The sequence below is a fragment of the Notolepis coatsorum genome (assembly GCF_963971535.1).
Source record: "Notolepis coatsorum genome assembly, chromosome: 3".
Taxonomy (NCBI): domain Eukaryota; kingdom Metazoa; phylum Chordata; class Actinopteri; order Aulopiformes; family Paralepididae; genus Notolepis; species Notolepis coatsorum.
Window position 1 is genome coordinate 39,517,410 of NC_140167.1, and position 12,120 is coordinate 39,529,529.

General features: G+C 48.3%; 1 protein-coding gene across 3 annotated transcripts in view; it reads right to left on the minus strand.

Annotated features, from left to right (window-relative positions):
• rtn1a (reticulon 1a) overlaps positions 1-12,120 on the minus strand; it is a 57,235-nt gene that overhangs the window by 9,377 nt on the left and 35,738 nt on the right. For 2 of the 3 annotated variants that reach the window (XM_084310940.1, XM_084310941.1), the window contains exons 2-3: positions 6,448-7,194; positions 5,388-6,098 (exon numbers count right to left, since the gene is read on the minus strand). In XM_084310940.1, coding sequence (XP_084167066.1) covers positions 5,388-6,098; positions 6,448-7,194 — 1,458 coding nt within the window. Of the gene's footprint in view, positions 1-712; positions 854-5,387; positions 6,099-6,447; positions 7,195-12,120 lie in introns of those variants that run through there. The other variant, XM_084310942.1, reaches the window with a different exon arrangement.

Below are 12,120 nucleotides of genomic sequence, written 5' to 3' on the forward strand. Positions count from 1 at the left end.
TACGGAAAGAGACAGACGGGAGGGGATGAGGCCCAGTCCCTGCAAGGTGCCATGGCAGCCGAGGCGGGGAGGGGAGGAGGACTGATGTAATGGGAATGGGTGTGCCCTGGTTGCCATGGAGACAGTCTGTCAGTGCCGTCAGGATGCTGCTCTGGGCAGCCTTGTTACACAAAAACAGCCTTTGGAACATACGGCATAAAAAAAAAGGAAAATAACTGCCCCCCTGCAGAGCCGCTAAACAGAAAGGTCTTAAAAAAGCATAACAATACGACACGCCCTGACGCCCCCCACCCCCGAACAATGCTTTCCACATTAACATGCACAGAAAAAGACAGACGGCTCAGCAGCGTGCGGCGGTGTGTACGTTCATCCTAAACACCCGCCGACGTCTCACACCACTTCCCCTCTTTGTCTGGCGCACGGCAGAGAGGAGAGAGGGATCGGCCATCAGGGCGTGTCCGTGCGACGAGACAGGGGGAAGGGGCTGCAGGTAAACAGTGATGTTTGATTACCCCGCACAATGGACGATAGACGTATACATGCATGACACACATACACACATACGACACATCACCTGCTTTCCGGCATCACGCACACACGTTCTACATACATAGCCTGTAGTGCACCGACATTATTTCATCACAGGCAAAATACACCAATGACGACGACACACAGAGGGAGGAAAAAAACAAGACAGCAAACACATTAGTACCCTGTCCCTTCCAACCGCTCCAGGAGCACTCCTTCTTGCCCACGTCTGCAGTGGCCTGCATGCTGGTGATCAGTAGCGTCCCTGATTTCTCTCCTCTCTCGTCTCTTCTCTATTCTCTTCTTTGTCGTCCTCTGCTGTAGCACTGACTCACTCAGTCATCCCAGAGAGGCATGAATGGTCGAAAGGATGCGGGGGGAGAAGCGGAAGCGTAGAGAGACACGAGAGAGAGAGAGAGAGGGAGGAGAGGAGAGGAGAGGAGGGGAGGGAGGTGAGGTTTCCAAGGTGCTGCCGGCTCGCGGAGCACAAAGAATGATGCTGTGGAGCAGCGTTGGCTATAAACAGGAGAGGGAGTGAGTGTGCGTGTGTGCAGGGGGAGTTGATCGAATTGTAAACTCCACACTACCGTTGCTACTGCAGCGAATCATCCATGCACTGATTAATTGAGTGCCTGGGGGGGACGGGGGGGCTACGGCTTTTTCTTTAAAAAGGGGAGGTAAGAACCTTTTCACAATAAAAGCCTTAATGTTATTAGCCTCTGGGAGTAATGGAAGTATAGGCAGTGAAAGGGTTAACCCACATACCCTACGATGAGACACCAAAACAGCCGGATGCACTGTCATGTAATTGTTAGCACGCCCCTCACGTTTCCTTTGTGACTTGATGTAATAACATTTACAAAAAATTATATATATATATATATATATATATATATATATATATATATATATATAGGCTAATGAATACAATCCACTGTGCTACCAGAAAGAAAGGCTAAAAATAACAACAGAATCGTTTTAAGAATCTGACGTCATGTTGCACAGCATTTAGACTGTGCGCAAAACTGAGCATATAGGACTCGGTTTTGTGGCAAACACTCAACTCCACAGTCCTTTATTCTGAATGTTTGCTTGTTGTAGCTAAGGAGATACAAATAGCTATTTTCACTGCCTCACCGATTATTGAAGAACTAAAGTGCTGGTTCTTTAATAATTCATAAGCATACACACTGCCCGTATGGCACAATGTTCTTTTATGATTTAGTGCCTTCAGGATATGTAGGTACGGGTCTGGTCTTTCGGGTCTTTAGGGCCCCCCCCCCGTCTGGTCTTTAGGGTCTTTAGGCCCCCCCCCCAGAATTAATTAGCAATGCAAATGACCCAAACAAAGATCTATGGCTCAAAGACTAATGCAGGATGCTTAAAAGCTACATTCAACAACCGGGCAGCAAAGTCTCCAAGGAAACCACACCTCTCAGAGAACAATTCTCATAGGATAATATAGCTATTATGAACCTGCTTAAACCTGTCCGACTGCCCACCGCCCTGCAGATGGCCCCCCCTCACACCTTCTGCTCACTGCAACCTTGACGGGGCTCTCTGCCACAACAGCCGATAGGCGGAAGGAAAAAAATCATCTCTGAGCCCGCCTGAGCACGCTCCCCTGTCACTGTTGCCAAGGCAACTGCTTTGAGCACAGACTGTGGAACATGATGTCTTCTTGTCTCCTATATAAATTATGGAGCTGTGGATGGAAGGCTGTGGTGCCCTGCACCCTCTAGTGGTGAAGAAACCAACCACCACAACACACAACCTGCTTCTTTTTCTTTTTTTTTTGTATTTCCAGAACCTTCTTTGTATGTTTGTCAACAAAAGGAGGAGGTGGTCTTTCTCAGCTCTTATTCAATCCAACAAGCATGTAAATAATCTGAGATTTCAAATATACCATTTAGTCACCTGATTCATCTTCCTCTCCCACTGGGAATGCAGAGCATCGTCCCAACACGCTATGCAGTTCCCAGAGACCCACACACCTGTCTTTGCGGAGCACAGGACCACATGGGAAAACAACAATTCCTCAGATAGTATCTCTTTTACCACTCGCGTCTGTCTGGGTGATCAAACAGAATTGTCATAAGCCCCCTAAGTCTGAGAGTGCCCCAGTTTTGATATGGCAGCATTACATAAACCCACTGTTTACAAGGACGGAGAGGACGGCCCGGCGGAATACAAACGCACCGGTGCCGTCGTGAAGCGCTCGTCGTCTGGGTGTGAATGTGACTCAGAGAGTCTGTCATGTGTGGGGTGTTTAACCAGGGGATACATATATATATTAGAAGGGTGTTGGGGGGACAGATGGCCAGTTGGGACGTGGGAGTGTGTCCTCACAGCAGGAAGCACGCGCCCGTTTCCTCTGAGAGCAGAGATTACGTCTATACAGCACTGACAACGTAGCGATCCGCTTTCTGCCGCTGCGGCGACTGTTATGATACAGATCCATGCAGCCTCTCTCAGCCTTTTTTCCCCTGTATACCAGCAGAGGGAAGCAGATCTTGTAATCAGACCCCAGATCAGGCAGTTCCCACCCACCCCCAACGCACAGAGCAACCCTTTCATTCCCCGGCCCCATCAACGACAACAACAACAAGAACAGTGAGAACAACACATCAAGGCCCCTCCATGCCAGCTCACACACTCAGGCAGATCAACATCAGGATGCATTGGTGTTAGAGAAGGTCTTCCGTACGGCAGGTTGGTCAAAGAAGTCGAGATCAAGCTATTAATGGTTTTCGTAAGTAATGGTTAGGTAATGGTGCTGTTTTTTTTTAACGAGGCAAACCCCACATGCGATGGATCCTCTATTCAGACACAGAGGCACACCGGCAGATGCAACAACGCTACCTGTTCCATACGCTGGCAGTGACTATTTCTGGGGTGACAGTAATGGGGATAGTGGCATAGAAGCTGATACCAAACAACTGCAACAGAAAAACACATTATGAAAGGGTGTTATGAAACCAAAACAAATCACAAAACACAACGAAGATATGACAACTAGGTTTGCCGCTGCTTCAAGCCACTGTGTTCCCACCAGGGTTTCCGTTCAGTCCACACATTATCTTGGAAGATTTCAATGTCCCGGGGTGAATGGGAGAAATTCTGGTAAAATATTATCTGTGTTTATTGCGCCTAATAACAATTGATAGGCTATATAAAGAATGACATAATCAAGGCATGTAAATAATTTCTTCGTATACATTATATTCCAAATAAAATGAGTCCCGTCAATAGACTCACATGCATAACTCATCCCAGAAGTCGGGGTGTCAGACTAGCTTAGCCATAAGGTTGTTGACGGAAGAATCTTGACTGTTGCCTGTGTTGTTAAGGCAACGGCTCACGGAGCTCAGAGGGTCTCTCCATTTATTTAACTCGACTCAACAACACGGGCAACAGTCTGAGTCTTACATTTTTTTTTTTTTTTTTTTTTTATCCACTTTTTCTCCCATTTTTCTATATTTTCTCCCATCCCAATTTCGTATCATCCAATTCAACCCTCCCCTGTCACGAACGCTGTTTCTTGCCTCCCACAAGCCGGCTGCAATGTGGACTAAGTCATACATAGCACAAGTCCCCTCCGGTACTTGAGGTAACAGCAGTCGCATCTTTTCACCTGCGCAGCTCGATCTCTCAGTGTCGAGGAGTAACGCGTGGGAGGCTCACGCTGCCCCCGACACTTCCTGATTGTACTGCGCAGGCGCACCAACCGACTTGTAGGAGTCGCTTGTTCACAACGTTCGATCCCCACCCTTCAGTTTTCCCTCCCCGTAATACGGCCAATGTGTATTACTGCGGACGACCAGCTAAACTGAAAACAATGTGGAGAGCTGGATTCGAACACGCGAATCCTAGCGTCTCCACACTGGTGGCGAGTGCCTTGCCCACTACACCACCTAGCCGCCCTACATTTTTTTATTTTTTTTTTATTATCTTTTTCCCCCTCCTTTTTTCCGATTTTTCTCCCATCCCACTGTTAGTCGTTATGCCAATTCCCAACCCCCTTCCTGGTTGTTGCGCACCCCCCCCCCTACTGTTGGTCCGGGAGGCCGGAGACTGTCACATGCTTTCCTCCGACACATGTGCAGCCAGCCGGCAGCCAGCCTGGCAGCGCAGATTCTCACCGGGAGAGTGTAACGTGTGGAAGGTCACACTACCTTTCTCCAGATCCTACCCTCGCTGTGCAGGCGCCCCGACCGAACTGTAGGGGTCGCTGTCCACAACGCCCAGGACCCACCCACGGCTTCCCTCCCCCTAACTCAGCCAAACGAGTTAGTATAGCGATCAGCCCAAGCCAAGGCAATGCTGACTCTCCGGGAGTCGAGACCGCAGCCTCTTGCATTGGTGATGAGCACAATCTCCGCTACGCCACCTGACCGCCAACAGTCTGAGTCTTCACCAACACTATGACTAAGCTAGTCTGACTTCAGGGACGAGTTATGAGTCTATTTACGGGAGTTGAGTTAAATAAATGGAGAATGAAAGTAGTCCCCAGTTAAGCTCCTGTCCGGTTCAGCACCATGGACAGCGCCCCCCCCCCCCCCCCCCCCCAACCACACGTACACATACACACAGCTCTGCTACAGAGAAACACTGGAGACGGTGATCAAGCAGGCTATTTTGGCCCACTCTGGGATTATTTTCACAGGACACTTAAATATTAAATAAAACAGATGTTCCCGGTTAAAAAAAACTGTACTTACCACTTACTGGATAACGGAAACCCTGGTACCAAACCCTGGAAACCCTGGTACCAACTTAATATCAAAAGCAGTGATTGATGAACAACAAAATACATACTAAAGGCCCAATGAGACCTGATAACAGACTGTTGGACTAACCTTTTTGTTTGTCAAAGCCTCCCAGGGACATGGGGGCGCTGGGCTTCCCTACGTCCGCTTTGCCCTCGCCGGCGTGTGTCACCTTACTCCCCACGTCCTCCTGGGGGGCCTTCTCGGAGCGTACCTCTGGGGGAACGGCTGCGGTGGGGGGCTTGGGCTTGCTGGGACGATCCTCCTCCATCTTTACCACTGGGCTCTTGCTCTTCTCACTGGCCGGTTTGCTCAGGGGCTCGCTTGGCGCCATCACCGGCAGGCTGCGGGGAGGAACGGCATTGGGAACCAGGGGAGACGGGGCGGTGACTCCCTGCTTGGGGCCGCCGGAGCCCTGCTCCCTCTTGGGACTCTCCTCTGACACGGACTCGATGAAGAGCTCACTGTCGAGCTCCGCCTCTCTCTCCTCCCTCAGGATACTGTAGGCCGAAGGAGGGCCCCCCTTGGTGGTGTTCGGGGGGCCGTCAAAGGGGTTGCCGGGTTGGCTGAACGTGCCCTTGCTGCCAGTGGGGACTTGGGCGAACGGGTTGTTGTTGCTGGCCTTGGCGCCGGGAGTGCTCTCGCGCACGGGAGGCTCCTCAGACACCAGCTCTATCTCGGAGTCTCCGGACTCACCGCTGCTGCCCTCCGGCTCCCTGCTGGGGGCCTTGCTGCCGGGAGGAGCGGGCTTCTTCACCCCGCCGGCCGCCTTGAACATGTCATGGGAAGGCGGGTCTTTTTCTGCGCAGTGAGAAAAGGGAACGAGAAAATGGAAATGACAGGCTAATCATACAGACACAACTACATCAGTCTTCAAAGCCAGGCACCGCTGAAGTAGCACTAAGACTTTCATATCTTTCGTTGTGGGTTCAAATATACCCTCTTTGATGCTTACAGCTTCAAACATGTGAAAGACATTAGACCAAACAACAGGTGTGTGTGTGTGTGTGTGTGTGTGTGTGTGTGTGTGTGTGTGTGTGTGTGTGTGTGTGTGTGTGTGTGTGTGTGTGTGTGTGTGTGTGTGTGTGTGTGTGTGTGTGTGTGTGTGTGTGTGTGTGTGAATGTGTGTGTATGAGAGAGATGTACCCACCTGTTGGTGAAGCGTTGGGAGAGGAGTTGGGGCTGTCGTCCTCTGGCTCAGACAGTGTGACGGTGGGGACACCCTGCAGACCCACACTGAGGACATTCTCACGGTCAGAGCCGCTGCCCGGGGAGGGGGCGCTGCTCGGGGAGGGGCGCTGCTGCGGCTCAGCCCTGTTGGTCGGGGGCTGCGACTCCGTCAGGGTGATCTTCACAGGGCTGGCCGTCTGCGGGGTGCCCCCCAGGTTACGGTAGGAGCGGTAGTCCGACAACTCCTCGTCGGACGGCTCCTCCACATAGGGGAAGGAGTGGGAGTCGAGAGCCGGGCCCAGGTTCTCGTCCTCCTCCTCTTCCTCCTCCTCCTCCTCCTCCTCTACTCCAAGGTTCTTCTCCATGTAGGCGCCCAGGGAGCCCACCAGGCCGTGCAGCGGGGCCTGGCTGTGGAGGTCATCACCATGGCTGATGTCCATGTAGTTGTAGGCCTCCGTCTTGTCCGAGCCCAGCAGGGACTTGGGCAGGTCGTCCGCCAAGTCCGACAGGCCAGAGGTGGTCTTGGTGCCGGAGCTGAAGATGCCATAGGAGTCGAGGGAGAAATGGTCCTGGGAGGAGGAGCCAGAGGACGGCTTGGTGAACTTCAGGTCCTCTGGCAGGTAGGAAGCCTCTTGGCCCGACGGGAAGCTCTGATTGGACAGCAGGGAGGTGTACAGGTCACCATCGTCACTCATTGGCTTCCTGAACAGGCCGGACATGGTGTCATCTAGAGAGAGAGAGAGAGGGGGGGGGGGGGCAAATTAAACAATTAAACTCAAACCAGCTTAATCGCATTTTCTACCAGGATATTCTTGTAAACAAATAAAGTATTCTGAAGGCAGACTCGCTGTGAGGGCCGACGTTCCACTCTACTGGTTAAAGTTGCTTACTCGCGAGTAGTAAGTTTGTTTATAATAAAGCATTACATCACGCGCAGGAGTGGGTTGTGAGAATTAGACCATGGTTTATTTTTCACAAATCACGACTGCAAGTGGTGTAATGCTTTTATACAACTGCCACATTCATTCAACCTTATTGCTATACAATAAACACACATTAATCGAAGATTTATTGAAAAAACCATCCGCCAGAAAAAGTAGTTCCCAAAAAAGAAAAAAAGAGAAGTTGCCTCCATGTGGAAGCAGCTCGGAAGTGCATTCAACTGTTCTCAGTAGGACATCCAACCAACTAACACATCCAACTGTCTTTCAACTAAGACATCCAACCAACTAACACATCCAACTGTCTTTCAACTAAGACATCCAACCAACTAACACATCCAACTGTCTTTCAACTAAGGCATCCAACCAACTAACACATCCAACTGCCTTTCAACTAAGACATCCAACCAACTAACACATCCAACTGCCTTTCAACTAAGACATCCAACCAACTAGCACATCCAACTTTTCTTTAGTTTTTAATTATGAAGTTAGTGGTTGTTATTGGAATGATTGATTGATTGATTGAACATTTTATTACCAGATGCAGAATGGGTACAATACAGTACGGGTCAATACACACAATTGTTAAGGGGATGCAGACCTACTTTCTATAGAACTTCATTCTTAGATGCTTCTATAGAAAGTAGGTAAAACAAATTAAAACGTTTTCTTTGCCCTATAGGGGAAAAAAAGTTTTCTTCGCCCTATTTTTTTATTTATTTTTTTAAACCTACTTTAGAGGGCCTAAACTTAACCAGTTGGAAACCAGGCGTACAGTAATAAAATTAGCAATCAACCAATCAATCAATTCAATAGGCCATGCTCTCTCTCAGTCTGACTCTCCTCCGCCGTTGCAGACAGGAGTGTGTGTGTGTGTGTGTGTGTGTATGTGTGTGTGTGTGTGTGTGTGTGTGTGTGTGTGTGTGTGGGTGTGCCAGACAGTCTGCAGTCAGGGGGAAGGAAGAATTTTTTTTTAATTGCAAATAATCAATCAATCAATCCGCGATTTTTTTTTTGTTCCACAATGATTCATGACCCATAGATTACACAATCCAACATTGTGTAAGAGACTAAGACATTCACTGTGACAGAATCTATTTATATTTAGTCGTTATGACGCTATCAACATATCCATTTGTAAAGATTATTGTCCCCTCTCGTCTCCTCCCCTCTCCGCTCTCCGCTCCCTCTACAAAGTCGAACGGCGGAGTGATGTGATTTGGTTGTGGGCGGGTCCTGGGACCAGGAGCGTGGAATGTGCCCTATACATACGTGTAAATGGACTGTTTCAGCCAATCAGAATCGAGAAATGTGCATGCCGTTGTATAGTGCTATACAATAAACACACATTATTTGAAGATTTATTGAAAAACCCATCCGCAGAAAAAGTAGTTCCCAAATAAAAATAAAAGAGAAGTTGCCTCCATGTGGAAGCAGCTCGGAAGTGCATCCAACTGTTCTCAGTAAGACATCCAACAAACTAAGACATCCAACTGTCTCTCAACTAAGACATCCAACAAACTAACACATCCAACTGTCTTTCAACTAGACATCCAACAAACTAAGGCATCCAACTGTCTCTCAACTAAGACATCCAACAAACTAAGACATCCAACTGTCTCTCAACTAAGACATCCAACAAACTAACACATCCAACTGTCTTTCAACTAGACATCCAACAAACTAAGGCATCCAACTGTCTCTCAACTAAGACATCCAACAAACTAACACATCCAACTTTTCTTTTGTTTTGAACCTACTTTCTATAGAACTTCATTCTTAGATGCTTCTATAGAAAGTAGGTAAAACAAATAAAAAAAGTTTTCTTTGCCCTATAAGAGGTTTTTTATTTATTTTTTAAACCTACTTTCTATAGAAGCAGCTGGGATGTGCGCTGTTTTAACTGAGCATGGGTTATTGAATTGATTGATTGATTGCTAATTTTATTACTGTCCGCCTTGTTTCCAACTGGTTAAGTTTAGGCACTCTTTCAAAGTCGCTCTCTTTCGAAGTTGGTTAAGGTTAGAGTTTGGAATCAGGGCTGGTGGTCTATCGCCCTGCTCTAAAGACAAACTCTAACCTTAACCAACTTCGAAAGAGAGCGACTTTGAAAGAGTGCCTAAACTTAACCAGTTGGAAACAAGGCGGACAGTAATAAAATTAGCCATTGATTGATTGATTGCTAATTTTATTACTGTCCGCCTTGTTTCCAACTGGTTAAGTTTAGGCACTCTTTCGAAGTCGCTCTCTTTCGAAGTTGGTTAAGGTTAGAGTTTGGAATCAGGGCTGGTGGTCTATCGCCCTGCTCTAAAGACAAACTCTAACCTTAACACTTTCCCGGCCACTTGGATGCGTCTAATATCACTCTAGACTGCCAGCATATCAAAACAGACTTGCATAGTTTGTGAGGCTGTTTGTAGAGCTAAATCTATACTTTATATTATTGCTATCTGTCCATTCTCATTGTCAATTGAGACCATAAACCGTCCCTTCAAAATGGCTTAAAGAAATAATTTTTTCATCAATACGTTCTCATTTTATAGCGTCTTGAATATAAGCGTTATAAGGGATTCCGGCTAGGATATTTCCTGGAAGGCTGGATAAAGGGCTAATAGCTACTAACGTTATATCCAATGGCATTTTGGTTATACAGAAGCTACAGTTAAAACTTAAAGTGCATATGATCCGTACGATCCTCAACCATGAATGCATGAAAGGGGGGGGGGGGCGGGGGACGTCGTTTCTGATTATTGATTGCGAATAACCGTGTTCGCCTCAGTAGCCACATTCATTGATCGGCTGGTTGAGTATGATAACAATGCCTGATCAGCGTGTAATTTACGTGAAAAAGATCTTACCGTGGGCCGGTTGGATCCCCCAGAGCATTTCCCAGTTATCGATCGACATCTGGTAGAAAGATATGTCCATTGGCTGATGATATATTCCGTTACTGCATAGTGAAATCCGCGTCCCAAAAGGTATTCCAAGCTACAGGCTACACATCCAGAATCCAGCTAACTTGAAACTACATTGAAAGTCAAAATAAAGAATGCCCCTTTCTGCCACAGGGCACACTGCATTATCGGGACAGCGCCCCTAAGAGGATCTGGCCGGTAATGCACTTTCCAGAATTCGAAGAGGAGGGTAGATCTGCAGTGCAGCTCGGTGACATCGAGTAGGTTATTACAATGTAATAAAAGCCAAAACAACCTTGCCACGGACATGTCCGTGGTTGGTCCTCAACCAGTGGATTCGAAACACGGATTTATCCGTGGCCCGTCCCGAATGTGTTAACCAACTTCGAAAGAGAGCGACTTCGAAAGAGTGCCTAAACTTAATCAGTGTTCCAGAACGTTCGGTCATGACATCATTATACTGTGCCATCACAAATGTTCTAGAACGTTCGGTCATGACATCATACTGTGACATCACAAATGTTCTAGCATGTTCTATTATGACAAATAAGACGGTTCAATGACTTTATCTAAATCCAATCACTATTCCTAATGCCGTTTCAATGTAAGGTTATACAAATAAACATATAAACATTCGTATAATACAATAACCTAAATATATAGCTTTGGCTCCTACACTCGCCAAAATGACAGTGCTGAGTGTCTGAGTCTCACAGCCACATCAAATCAGCCCCGTTCCGAGCTGCTGAATTAAAAACGTGGTCGGTTAAATAAACAGAGCCATGCTTGAGCCAGTGCTGCTGGTGGAGAGAGAAGCTGGCGATGTGCTGTGTGTGGGACTGTGAGAGCAAAGGGAGTCGGTCGGGGGGGGGGGGGGGGGGGGGGGGGGGGTCCACCGTCCAGATCAGTGAGGCTGCACTAACAGAGGGCACTTGTGCCCTGCGCTGGACAAAAGGTGATTGTTCAGACCCTAAAACCCATGGTGCCAGGGCTGGGGCTGGGGCCCAGACTAACTCATTATCAGTGGGGTGCGGGGGGATGGGCTCCCGTTTCATCTCTGCTCATAGATCTTTCCTGACAAGTTAGATAATTGTTCTGAAGACGTGCATACACACACATACACACGTACACACACACACACACACACACACAGACAAAGGTGGCTGTCTGTGCAGTGCTGTATTGCACATAGTCTGTCTGCTGTCTACTGAGAGAAACATCCATACGGAGCAGGGCCCTCATTTATCAATGGTGCGTACGAACAGATATGTGCGTGACCCGTGCGTACGATAATTTTTATTTTTATTTTTTTCCCCCTCCTTTTTCCTCCGATTTTCTCCCATCCCAATGTTAGTCGTTCCCAATCCCCTTCCTGGTCGCTGCGCACTTACCCCCCACAGTCGGTCTGGGAGAGTGGAGGCTACCATGTGCTTCCTCCGACACACGTCCAGCCAATCAACCGCTTCTTTTCACCTGGCAGCGCGGATTCTCACTGAGAGGGCGTAGCCTGTGGAAGGATCACACTATCCCACTTAGATCATATCCGCGCTTAGCAGGCGCCCCGAACGAACTGTAGGAGTCGCTGTTTACAACGACCCGGACCCACCCCGCCAGCTTCTCCCACCCTCTAATACTGCCAATTGTATCAGTGTGAACGGCCAGCCAAGCTGGTGACAACCCCGGAGCTGTGAGCTGGATTCGAACAGGCGAATCCAGCCGCTCCGGGGTTGGTGACGAACGCAATCTCCGTTACGCCACCTGACCGCCCGCGTACGATCATTTCTAAGCAAAGTG